The sequence below is a fragment of the Branchiostoma floridae genome, chromosome 16, assembly GCF_000003815.2.
Source record: "Branchiostoma floridae strain S238N-H82 chromosome 16, Bfl_VNyyK, whole genome shotgun sequence".
NCBI classification, from domain to species: domain Eukaryota; kingdom Metazoa; phylum Chordata; class Leptocardii; order Amphioxiformes; family Branchiostomatidae; genus Branchiostoma; species Branchiostoma floridae.
The window spans coordinates 1,502,503-1,530,347 of NC_049994.1; the positions used below are offsets into that span (position 1 = coordinate 1,502,503).

Below are 27,845 nucleotides of genomic sequence, written 5' to 3' on the forward strand. Positions count from 1 at the left end.
ATTTGCTCATTGCACAGCCGCTTTGTACGATTTACATTGTGGTCTCAAACTATTTTTTTTGTACAAACTACTAACAATTTTTCTAGCGCAGATGTCATCCATATAATCAAATCAATATGGCCTAAGGATAGATGCCGAAGACATTGAAGACTATAACTACCCTCTTCCAACTTATAAGACTGGTATGTCTGTCCCCTCTGTTCTTTGTACAGCTGTATCTGCAGTGTTCTCCTCCTCCTCATTGCGATGGGAACCGTCTATGACGTCATCATCCACCAACCCCGACTGATGGCCATTAAAATGCAAAAGGTAAACAGACATCGCAGAACCTTAAGCTTAAGTGCGCCTTTGAAGTCCTACTCTTAAGACTAATGGGGAACAAACTGTATGTAAATAATGCACACATCTCTAGTGTCACATGGCCATGAGAGAAAGTCATGAGATGCTGAACATATATCAATGCTAAGTTGAACTTTTCAGGAGTCCAAGACCTCGTCATCGTTTTGACTATGATGATCTAATGTATTTGGATCATTTTGGCAGTAGAAGATTTAGACTTATCGAACTATAGCATAATGTAATGATTAGATGACAATTACACAACATTCATAAGATACAGTCAAACCCGTCTATAGCGGCCACTCAAGGGACTGGTCAAAATTGGCCACTATAGAGAGGTGGCCACTATAGAGAATATGCTAATTAATTGACCACAAGCAATAAGTTACACATGGTTTTAGTACCCACTGATCTTTATTCACATAATACAGTACTGTACATGTACTGCAATTATTTTACACTATATGTATTAAGAAAACAAAAGCTATAAAAAATTTTAAATGTTCTACAGTTGATATTGTCTGAAGAGACCGGTATCGTCATATTTCTTTGATCTTTCGTCTTGTATCCTTTGATACTTCGCCGTCCGTGTGTTCCCTCCCGCGTTCACACGTCAGGCTCGCCCATTATGCTAATGTGGTACTCACAAGAAAAGTCTCGTCATTTTAGACTTATCTCTTAATAAATGTAAGAATAAAATCCACCATAGTCTGAAGTTCATATCATTTTGTCTTTGTAACAATTCGTTTAGAAAGTTTTTGTGATAAAAATTAACCTAAGCGATAGTGTATTAGAACGTAACTTTAACGCAATTTACCTCTGTAATATTGGTGTCGTCTATTGACCTTATATGACCTCGCTTGTCGGCGGGTATGGGTAGCGCCAGTTTACGAAGTTTTGTTTTGAAAATAAATCAAAGAGGTTTTAAATCCGGCGTAGGGTGACGATACGGCAGCTGTATATGGCCGAACGCGTGCCGAAACATAGATCAGCGGTCCGCGTGGCCGTAATCGGCAGTGTTTTTGTACCTGCGGGACCGGAAATCGAGTGGCCGTGGCCGCGTTGGACAGGTGGCCGCTAAGCCTATTTCTTAATCATTACGAATCCAAGGGACCGACAAAAAGTGGCCACTATGGGCAGGTGGCCGTTATGCAAAGGTGGCCGCTAATACAGGTTTGACTGTGACACTGTCAGTGGCGTATTTACTCACTGAAATGCCTCTTGGCATGTAAAGCAGCAAGATCTTGGGCAACCCTCTGGATACTATCCAAAGTATGGTTAAAGCACTCCTGTTCTTTCACCACTGTTCGTCTCTATGTGTTCCTCAGTCGGCGTTGTTTCCTCTTTCCTTTTGGCGTACAGTGTAGTGCTCTTCTCGCCATGTCATTTGGTTCTTTCCTCAACCAACGCGTGACCAATCCATTTCCGTCTTCTTCTGAGGATGATGGTTCCATATACTCTCGTGACAGTGACGCATGTTGACGTAATGTTGCAGGAGAGTGAAGCACAAGATTCTGACGTCGCCGTGACTTTACCTGACGAAAAGACGCTGCTGGTGAACCGTCTCCCCACGCAGGAAACCCACGCAACCGAAGAAGGTCCGAATAATTTTTATCGATGTTTCAACCCCTTCTACGATCCTTAACGTTAAAACTATCACAAGTCGACATCATTTCCAACCAAATCAAATGGCTAAATTCCAAACAAGTCGTAGTTCTTTCATAAAACATGTGATATCAGTTGTGGGGCTTTCATATGTCTTGAATTGCTCCATCTTCCACAGGTATGACCGGCCGTATCCTCCTGTGCTTCTCCCTCTACACCAACATCGGGAAGGTCCTCAGCACCAAACAGGCGCCTGGTAGCATCAAGTGTCTGCACGGCATCCGCTTCATCAGTATGACCTGGGTCATTCTGGGACACACATACGTTTGTGCTGAACCGCACCTCGGTATGTAGATTTTGGCGATGCCTCAGGGGCTAGCCTAAGAGGATAGTGTACGTCCGTTTGACAAGAATTCCCAAAATTCTGCAGGCATGTCAGGAATTTTCCACGCCTGCGTATTTGCATCATCGCTTTAGAGGGGAATAACTCGGGAATGGGTGGACGGATCCTCATGATATTTCGATATATCGAATGTAGATACTTTCAGGGATACTTTACATAATTAAATGCTAATCATGAAAATCAGGGGCTAATTTGCATAATTAATGAGGACAGTTTAGACATACACTGCATTTCATTTTAGAATACTGAAAAATATGCCATATGCTTACTGTTAAGCATATATCCGATTGGCAAAATTTCCTGACATTCCACAGCAATTTGTCCGCGCGTGCGCAATTGCATCATCCTTTTGAAAGGGAATAACTCGGGTGTATAGTTATGCTACATGTGGTCGATCTTTCAGACAACTCGCTGCAAGTCTCAGAGGCCTTGGAGACATTTACAATTCAAGCCATCAGTAATGCCTCCGTTGCTGTGGACTCGTTCTTCTTCCTCAGGTAACAAACAGCTACAATGTAAACTGGTGACAGTGATGTGACAGTTGAATGTTTCAACAATTGCTCCTACATGTATATAAATCCTTCTGTACGTTGCAATAGGCACATTATACAATCTGGTCGTTTCGCATCCTCATAAATCACGTAAGTTATATAAAAAAATCCATGTCCTATCAGAAACACCTACTCCGGGAGGGGGAGTCAGATCTTTTACAAATCATGACCCATCAGTTGACCAGTTGTTTACAGTCATCTGTCTACTGTAAATGCATTTAAGTTCGCGGGGATATAATTTCGCGGTAGCGGGAAAATGGACTTTTCGCGGTGGTTTTAATTTCGCGGTAGCACCATGCACTGTAGTCTCTTACTCTTATGGAAAAATCCACCAAACATTAATCCACCGCGAACATTTCTGCATTTACAGTATTTATAAAAGTCTGTCTCGATATATCTTTGTACGTTTTTTGTCCAATTGCGTTGCTAACATAAGTTGATCTAACTTGAGTATGCCATCATTTTGTCTGTATTTGTTTATTTATATGTTTGCCTAATAAAAAAATCAGGTTTTCACATCTTCCCTACCAGTGGAGTTCTGATGTCATACCTTCTAATCAAGCAGATGGAAAAGAACAAAGAAAAGGGAAAATCAGTTCCATACGGGATGGTGTATTTCCACAGATATTGGAGGTGAGCTATCTAATTTGAAACTTTAACATATTCGATGTTTTCTATTTTAGTATCGTATCTTTCTATAAGCTTCCTTGTTTTTGGCGACGCCTCAGGGGCGAGCTAAATGATATATTATTCTGTCCAGTCTGCACGAATTCTAGGAATTGTACAGGCATGTGTCCACAGGAATGCTAGCCCATAAGAATGTTTGGAATTCCAGTCAGAGAGCCAGTCTTGCTGATATTCCAACCGCTGGCAGAAATTGGGTCATGCAGCCTCCCTTTGGCCTAGAGGCATTCGGCCTATAAAACTGGGACAATAGGCCGCAGATTGATGGAATGCCAGGAAGGGGGCAGTGCACGTTAGGCAGGACCACTGGCATTCGAACCATGCAACCATTGTTGGACAGGGTCACTGGATTTCCAGTCAGAGGAGAACTAGTCTAGTTTTTGTTACGTATAAGTAAAACCATACGGCCAGGAACATTCTACAAACTATGGTACATCAAAGGAAGTTAGGTACTGAACAGTGTGGCTGGTGACCAGTAGATGAAAATGTCATACAAAGAACAGTCCTGGAACACAATTGCTTTCATTCTGCACCCTCAGGTTGACACCTGTATACATGTTCGTCTTGATGCTGTGGATGTGGGTATTTCCCTTCATGTTCTCTGGTCCATTCTGGCCACAAGCTCCTAACGGGCTGAATCCAAACTGCGAGGACAACTGGTGGACAAACCTGCTGTATATCAACAACGTGGTCAACTCTGATAGGGGGGTAGGCAGATGTTTGTTTATTTTTTACGTGAATATGGTGTACAAGACAAACGGCAAGTAAAATCTGAGGTGCTTCAACCATATATTAACAACATGTTCATTTATATCTATGTATATACTCCATGAATGGGCTATGTTTAAAGTGTCTTCATATAAATTGGTTTCTCTCCCTCTTCTTAGTGCATGGGTTGGAGCTGGTACTTGTCCAATGATATGCAGTTCCTCGTCATCGGAGTTCCTCTCGTCTACATATTGTACAGGTGTGTCGATTGTTGTTCTTCATTGCAAACAGGAGTTGGAGACCTCATACCCCATTTAAACGTTTTTAACTCTTATGCAAATGTCCTCTGTATTTACATAGTCCATGCATGGTGATGTTCGTGTTTAACTAGCTTACACGTCAGAATTATTACACGGCTCATGATAAAACTTGCTTACTTCCAGATGGCAGATATTGGGGATTGCTGTGCAGCTGGTTCTCCTGTTGGCAAGCTTCATCACTACTGCAGCGCTCAGTTGGCAATATGACATGAAAGCACCCTTGGGGTAAGGATACCGTTTGATATTCCTGACAATGCCGTCATAGCAAACGCGGTGACGTATATTAATGGAAGTTTATTTGCAAGTTCTTGCCCGAGGGCTAATTGCAACATGAAACATACAGAAAATATAATAAACATGTATAAAATGAAATACTTTGGTATAGATAACAATGGTGACAAGTGTAAACGAGTGACTATTCTATCAATGGTATGGACTGCTGAGAGCTACAATCTACGTATTTAGGGTTTGACTTCTTTTCTGGAAGCAGTGGAAGACGAAGTGTCCCACTTTTTCTTTGATGCGTGGGTTATGTGACGTTAACAGCGTTATAGTTTTGTTTTCGTCGGTAAGCGTTTGGAAATTTTTGTGGAATTTGCATGCCTCTTCAAATAACTCATTTCTTTCCTGATCGTTAGAGAGGCAGTTAGAAATAAAATGTATTTCGTCTTCCACCGGTTTTGCCATACAATGGTTACAGGTTCTTTCGCCCACAGGTAGCTTTTTGTACCGCCCTCTCTCAATTTCAAGGGGGTGGGCGCTAATTCTAAGTTAATTAATTAATTAGTTAATTAATATTGCTTTCACAATATAGCGCTTGTAAATCCTGAATTTAGAATTCCTGTTATATGATTTATGCTGATAAATCCTCTTCCTCATTGCTTTGACTTACCATTACCAAAATGTTTCGATTTATATGATGTCGTTACATGAATAGTCATTTGAATCTTCTGGATTAACTTTTACATTGCTGTAGAGGATTTCACAGAAATATCTACAGTTAAGATTTACCATCCACAGGGACATCGACAAGTACTACATAAAGCCGTACTGTCGTATCGGGCCGTACTTGGTGGGAGTTGCTGTTGGCTGGCTGCTGATCAAGATAAAACCGAAACAGATAAAGAATATGGTGAGCCAAACAAGTGTTTGTGCGTTTGTGAGACGTCGTGTAACTGCCGAACTACGTGTGCTAAGACTACGAAAATTTGTGACTTTCCCTAATATAATGTTGGTAAGCATTCTACGAAAAAAAAACATGAGTTTGTAATTTTTCATCTTGCCATGGCAGCGGGTTTCTAAAGGCTTATTTTACAAAATTTACTAGTAGTAGTAATTTAAGTTTAAATAATGAGGTTTCAAGCTTTTGTGCTGAACCAAACTTGTTTTCCTATTTTATTAACAGTCTATGTATTATATGTTACATTAGTGATTAAATATTCATAAGTTATGCTAATTTGATGACGTCATGGGTCAAAATCCAAGATGGCGGACAATGTCATCAGCGACGAGACGGTAGAATCAGATTGTTTACTAAAATTCCTTCAACAACTTTTTAACAAAACATATTCACATGAACATTATTAGTCCAATTTCTATTGGGATTTGGGGTTATATGTAAAAAAAGAAAATTCAAGCTCGGCGAGTCAAGATGGCGGACATATGACCAGTCATATTCTGACGTCATATTCTGACATCATATTGGCAACAAAAGACCTGGCAGACTTACATATCAATAAGATACTCTTAATACTCAAATTTTTGTTTAATACCTTTAAGTGTAGCGAGAATTTCCTGGTCTTGATATAGGGTTGAGAGTTATCAACGCTTTGCTAGCGCTAATGCTCATCAATCTGAAGAAGACCACAAACGTGGGCAACAATGATGGTATTAACTTGCCTTTCCAAACCAGACCTCTCGCCTGCTGATGACTATTGGTTGGCTCGTTGCTGCTGCCTCTGCCATGGCTGTGTTGTATGCACCTTACGGCCAGTACCACGGCAATACTCTCCAGACGGAAGCCGAGAACGTACTGTACCTTACTGTCCACCGTACCGTCTGGGCCATGGCGCTTGGCTGGGTGGTTGTCGCATGTCATCATGGATACGGAGGTACTAACATAACTCCTGCCTACGTTAGACGTGTACTTACTGTTGTTGTTTTGAATCACAAAGCACAATATATTTTTTGGCGAATCAAACTTTTAATTGTATATTAGTACATCGTATGCATATTTGTCTAGTGCTTCATGTCTAGTGCGAAAAACCGTTAGGGCATTATTTTAATTAAATAAGTCTCTGTTCTTTAATCTTTGACAAGCAGTACTTGCTTTATGTAAATCATCTAGAAGTTATATTCTGACGTTTAGCAGTCGTAATGTGCAACTCTGAAGGTTCCATATCAAAATATTGTAGTCAGAAATACGAATAATTTTACCTGTTGGATTGGATCACCATTTCCCATTAACCGTTGTGATGTACTCTGCTCACTACAGGAGTGGTGGACATCATCCTCTCCTGGGACGCCTGGGTGCCCCTGAGCCGACTGACCTACTGCACCTATCTCATACATCTTCAACTGGTGTATGCAGTATACTTCACCTTGGAGGTGCCCATCCACTACACCACATTCACTATGGTACGTTAATGTACACTTCAGTAAAGAGTAAGTCAAAGCGACTAGCAAGTACATACATGTACCTGTACATTATGCAATCTGTCTTCCTGCTAATTAGTGCGTGCATTTGTGCTCTAATGAGTGCCTGGCGGCCTTTGCGCTAAATTGATAGGCCTGCAGTTTCAAAAAAGACCATAGGGGGCCCAATTCTGCACTGCTTACTCTTCGGTCTCAATTGCTCTGTTGCCCATAAGGTATGTATTCCCGGCCAGACTTCGAAATCCCAACTTTGTCCCGGTGAACTGCCGAATACTACGAGGGTACTTCTCAGTGTTGTTAAGAAAAGGTCATGACATCTATTATAGCCGCCGGTTCCCGGTTTGTTTCAAACTCAGAGTTTAAAAAAGATTCGGGGCCCGGCCTGGCGCAAATCTAGCCCGGTAGCTACAGGGCATGCTACGGTGCGACGTAGGGGTCATGCCCGAAAGCGCAAAATAAAACAGCCTGTGACTGCAAGGCAGGGCCTCCTTTTCCAATTGTGACTTACCTGTAAGTAGTACTCTCTGCCCCAAGAGATATATACCACTAAATGTCACGACTATACCAGAACACGAGATGGTAAAACCGCTGCAATACCTTAGAAAGTCACCAGGGGCTCATTATAGCCTTCTTGGCGAAGTTAGACAAATAACTATTCAGGTTTTCATTGTTTCACAAAAATCTTGTCCATCATACAAACTAGCGGGACTTGAGTATCAAAGAACATATCACACCTAACTTTTGTCTCTTGTCTCATGACCACCGGTTGACTGACTTTCAACATCCGGCTGACTTTTTTCCAGATCTATTTCTTCTTGGGGAACGTGACTCTATCCTACGGTTTGGCCTTCCTGGTGTCTGTGGCAGTGGAAGTACCATTGATGGGAGTGGAGAAAGTCATCTTCAACAAATAACATTGTACTAAAGAATACCACATGACAGAAATCTTTTCAGCACGAAGGACAGGCGACCTATTCCTTATCGCCCTTCATATATCTGATTGTATAACTAGAGTTCCACGAACACATACCTTTGCCAAATAAACCAGGTTTGTTATGTAGAATGATGCCTGTAGACATAAATGTGTTACTCATTACATTTTATTTTATATGCCTGGAGTTGGTTCATAACATTTTGCCATTGCTTTTACAAATTAGATCCCTATTCACATAACAATATGAAATTGTATCAAGCATCATTTAACTTATCAACTTACCAAAAATCATGATGATCCTTTCATCCTTCTTGACTTATTCTCTTTCAAAGTAGGAAACTAAACCGGCTCCTGCAGTTCAAGGAAAGACGTTAGCGGACCCAAACATACACCTCTTACTCTCTGCCATCTTTCTCAGTTACATATGTGACAAGTTTGAAAGTCCTATCACTGAATGCAGTGGATTTATCAACTTCCCTCATTAATTATGCAAATTAGCTGTTAATTTGCATAACTAGTATCTCATTATGTAAGTTTTTACTAAGGCTATCTATATACCAAAAAATCATGACGATCCGTCAACACGTTCATATTTTCCATTAAATATGCAAATGAGATCATCATCTGCATAATTAATAAGGTATTGATATTTCTTTCTTTCTCAGCTACAAATGTGACAAGTTTGAAAGTCCTATAAAGGAATGCGGTGGATTTGCAAATTTCCTCATTAATTATGCAAATTAGCTGTCGATTTGCATAATTAGAATTCCATCATGTAAGTCTTCCCTTTGGCTATCTACATACCAAAAATCGGGATTTGCTTTACACTAGAAATGGAATCTGTGGAGCAAATTCACAAAAGAATTTAGTGTTTGTGTTCGTCAACTTTCACAAGATTCAGAATACTCTGGAAATGTATGATTTACATATTTTGTAAAACTTTGCTTTATACTTTCTTCCTCTTCTGTATCCATTACAGTTAATGTTCCTTCCCATAAACTAATGTACTATACCTTACGTTTATTACTTGCTACGCAAATAAATTCTGATTTTTTCTTAATAAATTCTGATCTGTCTACATATTGTGTCTCAAATATGAAACTATAATCATTATCCAATGCTTGTTACAGCATTTCTCATAATCTATGCAAATTATGACAGCATTTTCATAATCTGTGACCATTATTATGCCTATCTTTCTAAGTTTACGTATGACATGAAAATCTTTTACCTTTTTTTCATACAAGAGTCCTATCAATTGATGATATGTATGTTCTTTTGAATGTTATGACATGGACCATGTGCCTGAAATAAACGATAAATAAGTGAATTGTAGCAGTGTCTTATTCTTATGTAAAATAGACTCAAAATTTCATTATTTATACAAATATGGTAGTATTAAGTTATAAGTAATATTTGTGTTAAATGAGGGGGATTGGATTTTCTTATTATTCATAATTGCTAAAACGTTTCTTTTCTAGTTGATTATGCAAACTGGCTTCTGTTAGCTTAATACGTACATATCTACTTAGACGCCCAACCATTGATTTTAAATCATTGTTGCATTTATTACAAGTATGCGATTCCTGCCATACAACAATGAAGAATGAGAAAATATCAACATTCCCATCACTTATGTTAAGATTATGGTAAGTGCCAAATTTGCCATCATCCATTACATGTCAATATGGCGGCGCCCATGTTTGGGAGCAAAACCAAGATAAGTTTTTGCTATCGCAAAACCCGTAGTTAAAATAGTTGGTCTACCAAGGGTCTGTTTTCTTCATAGGATGATATTTAGGTCATTTCAACACTGAGTCACCAATCCCGACAACTGGCTTGGTCCTTTTTCAAAACAACACCTTCCGTGGTCATGATGGTACAATGTTATATTGACGACCAATAGCCTTGGTCAGCAGTTTGGGTAGTTCTGCCCATTCAGATCATCGCACGGCGCTTTATAGGTACTAACTCCATATAGGTTTGTATGTACTAACTCCCTATAACCGCCTTGGTACTAAATAAACAAACTTTATAAATGGTTTGCGTTGGTGCTATAGGCCGTTCCTTACATGGCTCCGACTGATCCGTTGTATAAAAACCTGTAACTTTTCTGACAAGTGGAAAGTCAATTGCAGAAAATGTCTCTCTAAACCTCCGTTAGCATCGAGTGTGGTAAGGAGCGCTCCCAGTGTCAGCTATACGGGTCACCACAGGCGGGCACGAGGGGACGGGCACGACAGGCCGACTGTACCATTATATGTGCGGGGGGGGGGGCTTTTCAAACTGGGAAAAACAAATTTTCAATCAATTTTGTAATGTTTTCTATCACTACAGTACCCGTTCTGTGATTCTCAATAATCAGTTAACAAATGAGCTTAACTCCTCAAAAGAGACACTATATGTATCAGAGAGACTACGGTCACGAGAGGCTGAAACTATGGGCTTTCTCCTAACAAAAAATTTTCAGTCAATTTTTATAATGTTTTCATCACTAGAGCAACCATTCTGTGATTCTCAATCATCTGTTCTTAACAAAAAAGCGAGGCTACGGTCACGAGAGGTCACGAGTAATTAAGCTTATTTGTTAAAAACTGATGTTTTCATCACAGAATGGGTGCTCTAGTGACAGAAAATATTACAAAACTTGATTGAAAACTTGTTTACCCCAAATAGGAAAGGCCCCCCGGCGTACAATGGTACAGTCGGCCTGTCGTGCCCGGCCGCTCGTGCCCGGCCTCTGGTGACCCATATAGCTTGCACCGGGAACGCTCCTTACCCATCTGCTCCCATCCTACACCTCATTGTTCTCAAAGTGTATTCAGTACGTTATCACCTATTTGTGTAACTACGTCATTGGCCCCGTCTTCTGACTGGTATCAACATTGCTTCGACCCTAAACTTTATTTGCATAGCTCCTAGACGTGGTGGCAAAGTGCTGTTCACGCTAATCTGCTTATACGAACAGGAACATGAGGCATTTGCTGTACATTTTTCTTTGTTCGGCTGTAGTTATCTCAGCTAGGTCACAGGTAATATGGAACCAAGGTGTTCCCGACGCTACAGGCCACTTAAACTTTTTGGCCTCCTTAATCGGCTCGAAAGAACCTCTTCAGCAAAAACTTGCCGACACCATCCGGGATTTCAGCACCGTGAACTGGACTGATGTCTCCATCACCGCCCAACCCACCGCCAACATCAGCCAACAGTGTCAGAAGGATGTTGCTCAGTACAAAGCAGACCTGTCCCATGGAAAGATGTATGCCCTGCAAAGTAAGTGAGCTCCACATCTATAGAGTCATCCAGTAAAGGTGACCTGAACAAAGAATACTTGTTTCCTCATACCGCCCACCGTTGTGGAGACGTTCTTTCAATAGATCAAATATAAAATAAACAAAGGATTAGGTCTATGGAATGGAACACAGACTGACAAGCTGCCAGATTACTGGAGTACAAGTCTGCCCTGAGAGGCCTGATGTCTAGCTTCATACACCAGGCTTTTAAAACATGACAATTTGTAGTTATTCGCATCTGGCACCAGCTACAGTCCCATAGTTGAACGGCAGTAGCGGTAATTCCTCAAGCAAGCCTTAGAGTATCAAGTTGGGCATGACTATCAGACGGAATTTAACGAGTGAAAATGCCACGTACTAAGTGTTTCAGAGAGGTATTAAACGCTGAGGAGTTACAATGAATACTGTGGTATTGTATATCTCAATGGAATCAAAACCGTCAATTAATCCTCTGAACTGTTGGGTTGCCTTGAAATGCAATGTTTCAACTTATTAAAAATATGCACAGGTTCTAAGTGTAACTACATACTTAACGTATGTAGTTACACAATACCTTAGACAATCCACATGCCAGATCTGAGGTTATATAAATGTGACGCTTTATCTTATTGTCATACGTACGCCCCTTTAAGTAATTGGAACAAACGCAAAGCAAACATACTGTCTGATCTTTGCCCTGTCACTTTTATATAAGACAGCAGATGGGAGTCGCAATAATGTGACCATCCTCTTAAAACTTGTTGACTGTACATGTTGATGTACATGTTGTACATGTAACGTTACATACCAGGGCTGTATCGAGCTTTAGTTCTTTTCCGTCCCACTCATTGTTTGGGATCCCTTTATTACATTAGCCTAAAGCAGATTTGGAGCCGTACGTGTGTAGACGCTGCAGTCGTCGAGAAAACACTAGAATAAAGTGCGAAAGTAGAGGCCGCCTTTTCTTATGGCTTACAAGGATGCTAACCAATGTTTTTGTCTCCAGGTCGGCGGCGGAATAGCCGGGGTGACTAAGTTAATTTATAACGATCGGCGTTTGCGTGCCCAGCTCCTGTAATCAACATGACGTCATTCAGACACTGGACGGCAGTAAGTCACGCATCGAATCTCGCTCGTAACTCAAACTGTCTATAGAACATATTCATGATATGCCGATTCGTAATTATGCATATATACAGTACACTGCACTTCTCATCAATCATTTTACTAATTCTGAAATAGGTGATTCAGTACAGTACCTTATATGTTAGATGAATAGAGATTTACTTTCGTCTCAGCCAGATACTTTCTAAACGAAGACAAAACTTATTTTCCAGGTATCTACTGGCGTTTCTTTGTTCAGCAGGGAATACTGCAAGTGACGTCAGCCTATTCACAGGAGTCCCCACCAATCCAGAATGTCACTATTGCTGCGATGTGCGCATGTTTAAAATCTCTTGTTTGTATGTGGCTGAAGACATTGAATACTACCTGTTTTCCTACATAGTCCACATTTATTTGATTACATAGATGACATTCCTGGGACCCCGAGACTGATGAGGATTGAAGGTTGAATAAATGACTAAACACACCGACTATGGTTTACCGAACAGTATACTTTTTTTATTTTATCTTCTTTCACATCTTTATCTTTGACTTTGGAAATTACCTCGGCATTCCATGACATAATTGTTAGTTTTCTGACATGTTTACGGCATATATTTGCTCATTGCACAGCCGCTTTGTACGATTTACATTGTGGTCTCAAACTATTTTTGTACAAACTAATAACAATTTTTCTAGCGCAGATGCCATCCATATAATCAAATCAATATGGCCTAAGGATAGATGCTGAAGACATTGAAGATTATAGCTACCCTCTTCCAACTTATAAGACTGGTATGTCTGTCCCCTCTGTTCTTTGTACAGCTGTATCTGCAGTGTTCTCCTCCTCCTCATTGCGATGGGAACCATCTATGACATCATCATCCACCAACCCCGACTGATGGCCATTAAAATGCAAAAGGTAAACAGACATCGCAGAACCATAAGCTTAAGTGCGCCTATGAAGTCCTACTCTTAAGACTTATGGGGAACAAACTGTATGTAAATAATGCACACATCTCTGGTTTCACATGGCCATGAGATGCTGAACATATATCAATGCTAAGTTGAACTTTTCAGGAGTCCGAGACCTCGCCATCGTTTTGAACGTTGTGCTATGATGATCTAATGTATTTGGATCATTTTGGCAGTAGAAGATTTAGACTTATCGAATTATAGCATAATGTAATAATTAGATGACAATTACATAACATTCATAAGATAACACTGTCAGTGGCGTGTTTACTCACTGTAATGCCTCTTGGCATGTAAAGCAGCAAGATCTCCATCTCCTTTGGTCTTGGGCAACCATCTGGATACTATCCAAAGTATGGTTAAAGCACTCTAGTTCTTTCACCACTGTTCGTCTCTTTGTGTTCCTCAGTCGGCGTTGTTTCCTCTTTCCTTCTGGCGTACTGTAGTGCTATTCTCGCCACGACATTTGGTTCTTTCCTCAACCAACGCGTGTCCAATTCATTTCTGTCTTCTCCTGAGGATGATAATTCTCTGGACAGTGACGTATGTTGACGTAATGTTGCAGGAGAGTGAAGCACAAGAATCTGACGTCACTGCGAATTTACCTGACGAAAGGACACTGCTGGTGAACCGACTTCCACGCAAGGAAACCCACGCAACCGAAGAAGGTCCCAATAATTTTTCGTTTTCGTTTTTACCAGGGTAAATTTTTATCGATGTTTCAACCCCTTCTACGATCTTCAACGTTGAAACTATCACAAGTCGACATCATTTTCAACCAAATCAAATGGCTAAATTCCAAACAAGTCGTAGTTCTTTCATAAAACATGTGATATCAGTTGGGTTTTGCTATGTCTTGAACTGCTCCATCCTCCACAGGTATGACCGGCCGTATCCTCCTGTGCTTCTCCCTCTACACCAACGTCGGGAAGGTCCTCAGCACCAAACAGGCGCCCGGCAGCATCAAGTGCCTGCACGGCATCCGCTTCATCAGTATGAGCTGGGTCATTCTGGGACACACATACAGTTGTGCTGAACCGCACGTCGGTATGTAGATTTTGGCGATGTCTCAGGGGCTAGCCTAAGAGGATAGTGTGCGTCCGTTTGACAAGAATTCCCAAAACTCTGCAGGCATGTCAGGAATTTTCCACGCCTGCGTATGTGCATCATCCCTTTAGAGGGGAATAACTCGGGAATGGGTGGACGGATCTTCATGATATTTCGATATATCGAATGTAGATAGCTTCAGGGATACTTTACATAATTAAATGCTAATCATAAAACTCAGGGTCTAATTTGCATATTTGATGAGGACAGTTTAAAAATACACTGCTTTTCATTTTAGAATACTAAAAAATATGCCATATGCTGACTGTTAAGCATATATCCGATTGGCAAAAATTTCCTGAAATTCTACAGCAATTTGTCCGCGCGTGCGCAATTGCACCATCCTTTTGAAAGGGAATAACTCGGGTGTATAGTTATGCTACATGTGGTCGATCTTTCAGACAACTCGCTGCAAGTCTCGGAGGCCTTGCAGACATTTACAATTCAAGCCATCAGTAATGCCTCCGTTTCTGTGGACTCGTTCTTCTTCCTCAGGTAACAAACAGCTACAATGTGACAGTTGCATGTTTCAAAAATTGCTCCTACATGTATATAAATCCTTCTGTACGTTGCAATAGGCACATTGTACAATTTGGTGGTTTAGCATCCTCATAAATCACGTAAGTTAGATAAAAAAATCCATGTCCTATCAGAAACACCTACTCCGCGAGGGGGAGCCAGAACTTCTACAAACCATGACCCATCAATTGACCAATTGTTTACAGTCATCCGTCTATTAATAAAAGTCTGTCTCGATATATCTTTGTACGTTTTTTGTCCAATGGCTAACATATATTGACCTAACTTGAGTATGCCATCATTTTGTCTGTATTTGTTTATTTATATGTTTGCTTAATAAAAAATCTTACCAAGTTTTCACATCTTCCCTTCCAGTGGTCTCCTGATGTCATACCTTTTAATCAAGCAGATGGAGAAGAACAGAGAAAAGGGAAAATCGGTTCCATACGGGATGGTGTATTTCCACAGATATTGGAGGTGAGCTATCTAATTTGAAACTTTAACACATTCGATGTTTTCTATTTTAGTCACAAGTATCGTATCTTTCTATGAGCTTCCTTGTTTTTGGCGACGCCTCAGGGGCGAGCTAAATGACATATTATTCTGTTCCGAAGATCCTACAAGCTGTGGTACATCAAAGAAAGTTAGGTACTGAACAGTTTGGCTGGTGACCAGTAGATGAAAATGTCATGTAAAAAACAGTCCTGGAATACAATTGCCTTCATTTTTCACCCTCAGGTTGACACCTACATACATGTTCGTCTTGATGCTGTGGATGTGGGTGCTTCCCTACATGTTCTCTGGTCCATTCTGGCCGCAAGCTCCTAACGGACTGGATCCATCCTGTCAGGACAACTGGTGGACAAACCTGCTGTATATCAACAACGTGGTCAACCTTGAGAGGGAGGTAGGCAGATGTCTTTTTATTTTTACGTGAATATGGTGTACAAGAGAAACGGAAAGTAAAATCTGAGGTGCTTGAACCATATATACAACAACAAGGTTATTTATATCTATGTATATACTCCATGAATGTGCTATGTTTAAAGTGTCTTCATCTAAATTGGTGTCTCTCCCTCTTCTTAGTGCATGGGGTGGACCTGGTATTTGCCAAATGATATGCAGTTCTTCGTCATCGGAGTTCCTCTCGTCTACATACTGTACAGGTGTGTCGATTGTTGTTCCTCATTGCAAACAGGAGTTGGAGACCTCTTACCCCATTTAAACGTTTTTGAATCTTAATATGCAAATGTCCTCTGTATTTACATAGTCCATGCATGGTGATGTTCGTGTTTAACTAGCTTACACGTTAGAATTATTACGCGACTCATGATAAAACTTGTCTACTCCCAGATGGCAGATATTGGGGATTGCTTTGCAGCTGGTTCTCCTGTTGGCAAGCTTCATCACTACTGCAGTGCTCAGTTGGCATTATGACATGAAAGCACCCTTGGGGTAAGGATACTGTTTGATAGTCCTGACAATTCCGTCACAGCAAAAGTGGTGACGTATATTGATATCGTTTTCACAACATAGCGCTTGTAAATCCTGAATTTAAAATTCCTGTTGTATAATTTATGCTGACAAATCCTCTTCCTCATTGCTTTGACTTAACATTACGAAAATGTTTCGATTTATGATGTTAAATGAATAGTCATTTGAATCTTCTGTACTAACTTTTACATTGCTGTAGAGGATTTCACAGAAATATCTACAGTTAACATTTACCATCCACAGGGACACCCATAAGTACTACATAAAGCCGTACTGCCGTATCGGGCCTTACTTGGTGGGAGTTACTGTTGGCTGGCTGCTGATCAAGATAAAACCGAAACAGATAAAGAATATGGTGAGCCAAACAAGTGTTTGTGCGTTTGTGACACGTCGTATAACTGCCGAACGACGTGTGCTAAGACTACGAAAATTTGTGACTTTCCCTAATATAATGTTGGTAAGCATTCTACGAAAAAAACATGAGTTTGTAATTTTTCATCTTGCCATGGCAGCGGGTTTCTAAAGGCTTATTTTACAAAATTTACTAGTAGTAGTAATTTAAGTTTAAATAATGAGGTTTCAAGCTTTTGTGCTGAACCAAACTTGTTTTCCTATTTTATTAACAGTCTATGTATTACATGTTACATTGGATATGGTTTTGAAACGGTCAGACCGTTTCAAAACCATATCCAGTTGCTTGAGTAACTATTTTTGGCGTATCTTATTACCTGGATGTCTAACCTACATCGACGCATGTTACATTAGTGATTAAATATTCATAAGTTATGCTAATTTGATGACGCCATGGGTCAAAATCCAAGATGGCAGACAATGTCATTAGCGACGAGACGGTAGAATCAGATTGTTTTACTAAAATTCCTTCAACATCTTTTTAACAAAAATTCCTTCAGCATCTTTTTAACAAAACATATTCATATGAACATTATTAGTCCGATTTCTATTGGGATTTGGGGTTATATGTAAAAAAAGAAAATTCAAGCTCGGCGAGTCAAGATGGCGGACATATGACCAGTCATATTCTGACGTCATATTCTGACGTCATATTGGTAACAAAAGACCTGGCAGACTTACATATCAATAAGATACTCAATACTCAAATTTTTGTTTAATACCTTTAAGTGTAGCGAGAATTTCCTGGTCTTGATATAGGGTTGAGAGTTATCAACGCTTTGCTAATGCTCATCAATCTGAAGAAGACCACAAACGGTGGCAACAATGATGGTATTAACTTGCCTTTCCACACCAGACCTCTCGCCTGCTGATGACTATTGGTTGGCTCGTTGCTGCTGCCTCTGCCATGGCTGTGCTATATGCAACTTACGGCCAGTACCACGGCACTACTCTCCAGACGGAAGCCGAGAACGTACTGTACCTGACTGTCCACCGTACTGTCTGGGCCATGGCGCTTGGCTGGGTGGTTGTTGCATGTTATCATGGATACGGAGGTACAAACATAGCTCCTGCCTACGTTAGACGTGTACTTACTGTTGTTGTTTTGAATCAAAAGCACAATGTCATATATTAGTACATCATGTGAATATTTGAATGGCTTCATGTCTAGCGCAAAAACTGTTTTCGTTAGGGCATTATTTTAAATAAGTCTCTGTTCTTTACTCTTTGTCAAGCAGTACAACTAAAATTATCTAGAAGTTATATTGGTTATTGGTTATTACGAATACGTATATTATGAAATGTCATGGAGGTTATATTTTCACTAGCGTTTGTGTGTCTGTCTGTCTGTCTGTCTGTCTGTCTGTCTGTCAACAAGATAACTCAAGAATGGCTGAATGGATTAGTTTCATACTTGGTGTGTTGGTGAGGTGTGATGAAAGCTAAAAATGATTAGATTTTTGGGCCCCTAGCGGCTTCCCTTGGTACTGTAGCGCAACTTCCGGGTTTGCTATCTCGTGCTCTGAACAAGGTATGGTCACAAATGTTTAGCATTAGATAGCTCTTGTGCGCAGGAATAACTGACATAAGTTTGTGCCCCCTAGCAACTAGTTTTGGGATAGCAGGGGTATTTTTGTCAAAAAGTTCTGAAGTGGATAACTCAAGAAGGGAACAACGAATTTTTATGATTTTTAGTATGTAGGTGCCATAGACAATGTTGTACAAGATAAAATACAAATTATGCAAAATAGGATTACATTTGCATAATTAACGAGAATAATCTATCATAGCAGTTTTTTCAATTCTTGTCCCGGACATGATATGTTCTTAACATTTTAGTGGTAGATAGCTTTCAGCGTCATGCCAAAGTGGGGGTAAGTTTCAGCCCCCTACATTTATTTTTGGAACTGCAAGGGTACTTTTCGAATGACGGATTGACATCATTTTATGCATGAGGGTAGCTTAGGCAAAGTTTTTCAGTTCTTGTGTTTTGTTCATAATGATATACATGTTATGCAATGAGGACTTAATTTGCATAATTGATGTGGAAATTGCATAATTCCATTGTTTACAATATCTGGACTTCAATAAATGTAACAGGTGCGGCCAAGGGACTGTAGGTTTTGCACCACTCATACCGCACTGTAGCACGTGTGGTGGGTTCTTTAACGTGCCTGAGGTATGGCTCTCCCCAGACACGGAACCTCCATTTTATGTCCTATATCCGAGGGACGGCCCTCTATTAAGTACGCATTTTCACCTGAGTAGAGTGAGGAAAGTCGTGTAAAGTGCCTTTCCCAAGGGCACAAGATCGGTAACACGGCAGCCGGATTCGAACTCGAAACCTCTCGGTCCCGAGGAAAATACGCTGCCGCTGCGCCACGCGATCTCACGCGTTTAGCAGTCGTAATGTGCAACTCTGAAGGTTCCATATCAAAATATTGTAGTCAGAAATACGAATAAACGCTACCCGCTAAGTTAGATTGGATCACTATTTCCCATTGACCGTTGTGACGTACTTTGTTCACTACAGGAGTGGTGGACATCATCCTCTCCTGGGATGCCTGGGTGCCCCTGAGCCGACTGACCTACTGTGCCTACCTCATACATTTTCAATTGATAGATGCAGTATACTTCACCTTGGAGGTGCCCATCCACTACACCACATTCACTATGGTACGTTAATGTACACTTCTGTAAAGATTAACTCTGCGACAGTCACTAACAAATACAATACTTGTACATTATGCAAGCTTTATTGTTTATTGTTTATTGCTCATTAACTCCTTTAGTTCATTCAATGCAACAACTAATCTTCCAGGAGTAATACACATAATACTTGGACACATACAGTTTGCAACATACACACATACAACATGTCAATAAAAATCATTAAACAAAACGCATGTGCCTTATCCAAAAATCATCAAGCCCCTCATGTGTCTTTAGCTAAGTCTCGCATATGTTTCACCAGCTGCCGTCTGAAAATCCTAGATGTGTTCGCAGTTTGCAGCTCATGTGATAGTTTGTTCCAATCTGTTGCTGCTCTATATGTAAAGGATTTTTTCAGGCTGTTTGTTTTTGGTTTTTCAGTTCTTATGTTTTGCCGTGCCGCGTGTCTTGTATGATAACTATGCTGGCCCGATACCAAATGTAGTCTACTGTACAATAAAGACGGCTCCCTGGCAAGGAGTACCTTGCGTAATGTACACATGCTGCTTACATAGAGTCTTTCGCTCACAGTCAACCATGATAAGACATTGTGCATATGTTTGATCGGGGTGCGGTTAGTTCCCAAGGTAAGTCTGCCTGCTTTATTCTGCATCACTTGTAGCGCGGTGATGTTCTTTTGTGTAGTAGAAGCCCAAACCGCTGCACAGTAGTCAAGATGTTGCAAGGTAAGTGTTTCTGTTAACATTTTCACTAAGGACTGATCCAAGTATGCAACACTCCTTCTGATGGCGCCCAGGGACCTAGCCATTTTCTTTATGGTTTCTTCTACATGAAGGTCCCACGTGAGACACTCATTCAAGGTGCTCCCAAGTAGCTTCATTGTTGTTACTTGTTGTATAGGACAACCGTCAGCAAACAAGGTGAGTTTCGGTTTCTTTGACATTTTGGGTCTACTCCCAAGCAACATACACATTGTCTTATTTGCATTCAAGAACAGTCTGTTTAGCCTCACCCAGTTACATATATTATTCAAATCTTCCTGTAAATTGACCGTTACTGTCTCCACTGATGGTGAGCACGTGTATGCAGATGTGTCGTCTGCGTACATTCCGGGGACCGTTTCCTTCACGGCAAAAGGTAGGTCATTTGTAAATATTGTGAACAGCAAGGGGCCAAGGCAACTACCTTGGGGTACGCCACAATTAACCTCCCTAAACGGCGAGTTCGTGCCGTTGAAGTGTACGCACTGTTCTCTTCCTGCTAGGTAACTGTCCATTCAATGCACTGCTGTGTCTGAGAAACCGTAGCACGCCAGTTTTTGTAACAGAAAGCTGTGATCCACCAAGTCAAAGGCAGCGGAAAAATCCAAGAATATGACCCCGACGATGTTACCCTGGTCGATCTTACGATACCAGTCATCGACTAGTTGCAAGAGTGCAGTGCATGTCGAGTGATGTTTTCTGTAGGCGTGTTGGTAGGGTGACATCAGGTCATTCACTTTGAAATAGTCCGATATTTGAGAACTCACAACTTTCTCCATCACTTTACTGAAAGCAGGTAAGAGACTTATTGGTCTACTGTTCGGCCCGCTTAAACGAGTCGTTGACGACTTGGGCAGAGGAACAACCTTGGCTCTTTTCCATGCCGTCGGATACTCAGAGGTAATGAGCGATAAGTTTATGATGTAGCACAGTGGTCTGGCAATCTGATCGGCCGCCAACCTTAACAGCTTGTTGTCGACATTGTCAAGTCCAGTAGCTTTCCCATCACATAAGGACAGAAGGTGTTTGTGGATCTGTTCCCAATGTGTCAGTTGAAAGTCAAAACTACAGTCCTTTCCCACCATGACCTTATCCCTTATCAGCTGGAGAAGGTCCCCGTTTGTTTGCGAGTCCAACCCTGCTCTCAGAGAGTTCACCTTCTGAGTAAAGAATGAGTTGAAGTAGTCCGCTACATCACCTGCCTTAGTGAGGATCTCTCCGTCCCGCTCTACAGTACAGGCTGACCGACGAAGCCCTCTACCCATCATTCCATTCAGTGTTCTCCACATTTCCTTTGGGTCATTTCTGGACTCAGCTATCTTAGATTTGAAGAACGCGGCTTTCTTTTTCCGATTTAGCTTGACAGCTGCATTCTTTAGTTTCTTGTATATGCACATGTCTGAAACGAGGCCTGACGCAAGAGCTTCCTTCTTAGCGTCATCTCTGAGCCTCATTACTTCTCGAAGTTCATCGCCCACCCAACCTGCCGGGTTCGACCTCACAGTCCGTCTTTTAGCAGGAGCATGTTGATCGGCTACATTGCAAAACAATGTTGTAAACAGGTGCAGTGCTTCATTTACATCTGACTCATCGTATACAATGTGCCAAGGTACCATGCTCATGTCTTGCTGGAAGTCGTCCGGGTTGAACTTACTGTAGGTTCTTTTATAGACAAATATGTGGCTGAGTCTTTGGAACCTTAGTCTTCCTTGTCAAGTAGATGATGTTGTGATCCGTAAAACCCAGAGGCGTTGACTTTGTTATTGTGCACCTTTCCTTGCAGTTTGTAAAAGCCAGATCGATACACGTAGCGGTTCTGTGACCGTTCTTGTTAACTGTAATCCTGGTAGGGTCTGACACAGTTTGAGAAAGGTTGCATCTTATCATCATCTGCCATCCTGCTAACTAGTGCGTCCCTTTTTCGCTTTTCTGAACGATAAGGCCATGACCAAAGACAGTGAGCTGGGTGGAGGGAATTGAAAAAATACAAACTAGAGTTCCACGACTTCATACCTTCGCCGAATTATGCTAACCGTTTCCAGTGACATATCAGGAATGTTTCTCACTGGTCCACATTTGCAAATACTATATATGCTGACATGTTGGTTGATCTTCTTCACCCAAATGACATAATTTGTTTAAAGTATAAATGTCTTCTATCAGCAAAGAAGGCTATCGTAGTATTTCCTCATGAATTATGCAAAGCCTTGATTTGCATAACTGATGACTAATAGTGTTCACCTTTCCTTACTTTACTTCCAAATACCACTTCACCTAAAATGCCGTTATTTTGGGATGCAGATGTATAGTGAATGAATTTTTGTACCATTGAACACTCTGGAATCTTAGCGGTTTTCTAAATAAACCAAATTAGGTCTTCATTTGTAGAATTGATATTTATCGATATCCATCTCTTTCTCAATAACATATGTCACGTGTTTGAGAGTCCTATAATGGAATGCAGCGGATTTATAGATTCCTCGTCATGTATGTAAACGTTAATCATTACTCCTGATTTGCATTACTTAGCTTTTTAGTTTTAGTTTTTGATTATGTAAATCATCACTTTAGCTATCTACATACAAAAAATCATGAAGATTCTGCAGTTGAAAAAATACGGCATGGGGGTCCAAACCTATACCACGTATTCCCTGCCCCAAGAGCTTTGCACCACTATGACATCACTACTGACATGTCCAGGTGGTACTAAACCCGCTGCAGTACCTTAGAAAGCCACTAGGGGTCAAATACAGCGCTTGCCCGTCATTTTCTCGACCCCGAATTGACAGACAGACAGACAGACACAAACGACACCGAAAACATGACCTTCCTGGCAAAGTATTCAGGTTTTCATTGTTTCACAAAAAAAGAAACTTGTCTATCATAAAAACGAACGGGACTTGAATATTACAGAACAAGCTCTTCTCTCATGACCATCGGTTGACTGACTTTCAACATCCGTTTGACTTTTTTCCAGATCTATTTCTTCTTGGGACACGTGACTCTATCCTACGGTTTGGCCTTCCTGGTGTCTGTGGCAGTGGAAGTACCATTGATGGGAGTGGAGAAAATCATCTTCAACAAATAACTACAAATTACGTATTATGATATTATGATAAAAAGTGACATGGCACATCACATCTGTATTATTGCATGGTATAGATAATAAATCAGTGTATACAACGCCGCCAATATCAATGGCTGTAATGACTAATGTGTGCATATTGCTCCTACATATCTTATTACTGAAAATCATTTTGAATATAACACAATAAGATTTATAAGTAAGTAGTGCTGAATTTTCTGTGAATGTAGAACTGTACACGGCCCGCCTCAGCGAAGACTGATATGCGGCGAGGATGATACCCTGGGAAACCGGCTTAAAGAAGCTTCGCAAAGAAGAATTACCGATACCCGTCTCCCTCACGCGCGCCCTCCCGCAACTATATACACCCGCCCCACTACCAGCTGACCCCACTTACGCCGGCCCCGACTATCGCTTGCTTATCCGTGGAGGCAAGCGATAATTGAGAGGCCAGCTGGTTCGTCAGGCGGGCGGGTGTTGGGCAGGGGGTGTTCCGGGGGCGCGTGTTGCGGGGATCGGTAAACCTTGGGCGCGGCTCTAGGAGTCTGCGTTTTCCCAGGGTACGAGGATGAGTGAGTGAGACTGAGAACTGTTATTAACACGATTGCTGGTGTCGTGTGAAGCAAAATAAAATCAATGCTTTCCACTCAATGTATCTGTCTTCACATGCAGGATACCTTGTTTCAAACCACAAGAAGAGCAGTCTTTGAGTGACATACTGCATTTTAGCATGGTAAGGAAAGTTGCATGCAAAGAAGAAGATGGGAAAATATGTTTTTAACAATAATCCATACCAAGCCACACAAGCTTCTGCCAATTAGCAGACAAAAGTCATACACATCTTACCGTTATCGACACTTTTATGTCCATATATATATATGTACTTCCCAGACCCACATCGTACTTTTCTTGGATTAAAATTCAAAACAAATTTGTTCGATAGGACTGGCGATTGCCACTCTGACAACGGATCAATTACCTTAAATGGACCAATCTAAAGTTATAATAGGACTGTTTGAAGTTCTTGTCATCTTTCTACACTGTCCTATAGGCCTGCAGGAGGACGTGCACACTCCTTTTCCATAAGACTGGTAACGTACATTAATCCCCTGTAATGAATATGCAGAAAGGCTATTTCAGCACCGTAATTCCTGAAATAGCTTGGTGACCACATTTATCGTAATCGCCTTCTTGATGGAAGTATACGAGCATTTGTTTTTCGAACTTAGATTAAAGCGCTTTCGGGACCCCTTCCCCCATGCAGACGCTCCAACGGGGTGTCACACTTGTTTGAAGCTTTTTATTGTGGTCATGGGTTTGGGGTAAGGGTCATATGAAATATAACAGAAATGAGGTAACGTTATAACAGAGATGATAAACTTCATCAACTACTGCGTCTTGCGCATGCTAAGCTTCGCACATGCATATGACGTAGGTGTATCTGCACCAAGGGTGGGTGTGGTTTCCGTGGCCATTTCGTCGTTATTTCACGCATAACAGCACCAGTAGATGCTGCTGCATAGGTAAAGGTGGGTTTACACCTGCGTATATTTTCAAGTGCGCGTGAGTTCCGCATGAAATTTTGTCAATACGCGGCCGAACGCCCAACATTTGGAATTTTTTGGAATAAATTAAATTGTACGTCGAGCCCATCTGGCGTTTGAATTACGACTTCAGCGTTTTCATTTCGCATGAGATGCGTATGATTGCAACTGAAATGCGCAACAAAATTTTCCGTACTGCGAATAGATTCGTATGGGGTAAGTATGTTGGGCGTACGCACACAACGTCTACCGACCGCATGCCTGACGCACCTGGTGCTAACTGCATTCCTAACGCATTTCAGGTGTGTCAGAGGAACAGTTTGTGTTACATATACTTTTGTTTGCGAGCATTGCCAATACAGTATTTTTAAATTTGTTAGAGGAACACTTTGTACTACGTATGCTTTTGTTCACAGGCAGTGCAAGTAGAACATTGACAAGTAAACAGTGAAGAGTTTTTTTTTTATTTACTTGCGAAGCAGTGAAGCAGTGACACTGTACTTTTACAGTAATGTGGGCTATCATTTACCTTAAAAAATATGTGCACTGTTAAGATTGTGTTTGTTTTCACTTTGTCCTTAACGATTTCCCCTATCATCTTAGTATTTCAACTACTATAAAAATCACACTCTTACACACCATAAAACGTATTCAAGATCTTTATCAAACACGTAAATTAAACAATTATGAAACCTTACGCCCTCTTTCAAAGTTGTAATATGGCTCTATATTGCACCTTTATATCACGTGGTTCTACACACAAAAAAGTACTATTATCAGCAAATAAAGTCAAATATCTGTTACACAAAATGACACGTGTGCTACACAAATTGACCCAGTGCTTCAGCAGGTTCCTCTACATCTTCCCTTCCCTGGAGGCTCTGTTGGGACCAGTTACATTCATTGTGTCCTGCAAGTTGTGACCATCTCTGCATGCCCCCGGTACAAATTCGTCGGTCCTGGCCTGGATCTGCCATCTTGATATTTTGATTTTTTTTGTCTGGACTCAGATGCACCTTCGTATTTATTCCAAATCTGGAGTGTGCGTCGATCACGCTATCAGTACGCGTAGTATGCGCAACCCGATCGCAGAACGCACGGTACTAAATCGTGATCTATGTGTGCATTCGTTATACGGTCGCTCATGCGGCTAGAAAATATACGCAGGTGTGACCCCACCTTAAAGCTAAGGGCACAGCCCGCCGTACTTGCAATTTGTCCGTACGCTTTTTGGGGAGGCCACGTCCGCCACGTACTTCTGAACACGTTCAGGCTGTACAGGGCAGGCGCGTCGCCCGTACTGGCACGTACGGGGAGCGAATTCACAGCCTGATGGCACACAAAGTTTTGCCTGCACGTAAAGTTCTACGGCGTGTCTGCGTGCTCCAAAATCCGTCGGATTCCCTACAAGTTCGTACGGAGTTACCACTTACGGACCCCAAAAGATTGCCCACGTTTTGGCACGTAGACAGTATTTGTACGTAAGGCGGGTTGTGCCCTTAGCTTTAGATCTGGACATCTAATAATTGTTGAAATATTAGAATAACGTGTTCAGATTTAGTCGAGATTCTTTAAAGTCAAACAGTTGTAATGCCTTATCAAACATTCTCAAAGAATGGCAGTGCTGTATCACGTTACAGACCGATGTTGTGTAATGCTTAGAGTAGATGTTTTGCATTTGAAAACGTTGCAGAGACTAGAAGATAGAATGTCGAGAGACTGGAACAACATAAAGATGATGCCAGAGTCAAAAATGCAGTACACTATGCATTTAATGTCAATGATTGCTCTTTGGATTGTTCAATTCACTTTATGCACACCCTGCCTACTAGTTAGGTAACATTCAAATCAGTACTAGTCTGTTTACTGTGACGAAAGCCAATCCTAACAAGTGACCGTAGGTAACATAGTCTGTGACGTCGGTCTGGTATATGTTGGTTGTTTTGTCTTCTTTGGTGTGTGACGTTGTGCTTATATCCTATATGATTCTTTTCATGGTGTTAGATATATCGTTGTATCTAAAGTTGCCTAATATTTCTGTGTCATGTGAATCTTACTAAACAGGTATGGATTGTGAGATAACATGTGGCCAAAGTCAAAAAGATATGGTGACGATAAGTTACCGGATGGTCTACTCTAATACACAGGCACATTCACACACAGACACACCTACAAGACCGACAGGCAGACTGACAAACGCACCAAGTATTAACATGTTTCTGTTATGGACGTAATAAGTATGAAGCACGGAATAGGACCTTGATGTTTCTTAGTCGAAGTCCGGGAATATAATATGGCTAAACTTCATTTGGGACGAGAATTCTTACACGCTTCATTGCAAACGGCGACAGGAGGTATTTGATTGACAGGGTCATTAGTGGAACATTAGATGTCGGTTCCCATGTCCCACATACGATAACACACAGCTGTTGATGATGAACTGTGCGATAAGTTTTTAACTAGTGTGAAGCCATAAGGTAGCATGACACAGTGTTAATGGGTGAATCCCGGGGTCCATGATGCTGGTACATAAAGTAGTACGGATAAAATTTAACTTGTTGAATAAGAGGTAGAAAGCAAACGCGCGTAAAATTCTTGCACATATCGCGCATCTGCTTAACTATACCCAATTACCTCAACGGGCACCATATGCAGACATGGGCCAATACACTGTGAAACGTACAATTTGCAGGGGTGATTT

General features: G+C 41.1%; 2 protein-coding genes across 2 annotated transcripts; both read left to right on the forward strand.

Annotated features, from left to right (window-relative positions):
- The first annotated feature begins 2,124 nt into the window (after positions 1-2,124).
- Positions 2,125-6,419, forward strand: LOC118403426 (nose resistant to fluoxetine protein 6-like). The gene is made up of 7 exons (XM_035802138.1): positions 2,125-2,290; positions 2,751-2,844; positions 4,122-4,290; positions 4,470-4,549; positions 4,734-4,835; positions 5,631-5,742; positions 6,390-6,419. Exons 1-7 carry the CDS (start codon positions 2,125-2,127, stop codon positions 6,417-6,419), a joined length of 753 nt encoding a protein of 250 aa, XP_035658031.1.
- A 6,102-nt stretch (positions 6,420-12,521) lies between these two features.
- Positions 12,522-16,635, forward strand: LOC118403427 (nose resistant to fluoxetine protein 6-like). The gene is made up of 10 exons (XM_035802139.1): positions 12,522-12,581; positions 12,809-12,908; positions 13,401-13,497; positions 14,116-14,218; positions 14,430-14,597; positions 15,059-15,152; positions 15,552-15,653; positions 15,915-16,083; positions 16,263-16,342; positions 16,530-16,635. The coding sequence occupies exons 3-10, from the start codon at positions 13,435-13,437 to the stop codon at positions 16,633-16,635; spliced, it is 885 nt and encodes a 294-aa protein (XP_035658032.1). The 5' UTR covers positions 12,522-12,581; positions 12,809-12,908; positions 13,401-13,434.
- Positions 16,636-27,845: the final 11,210 nt, after the last annotated feature.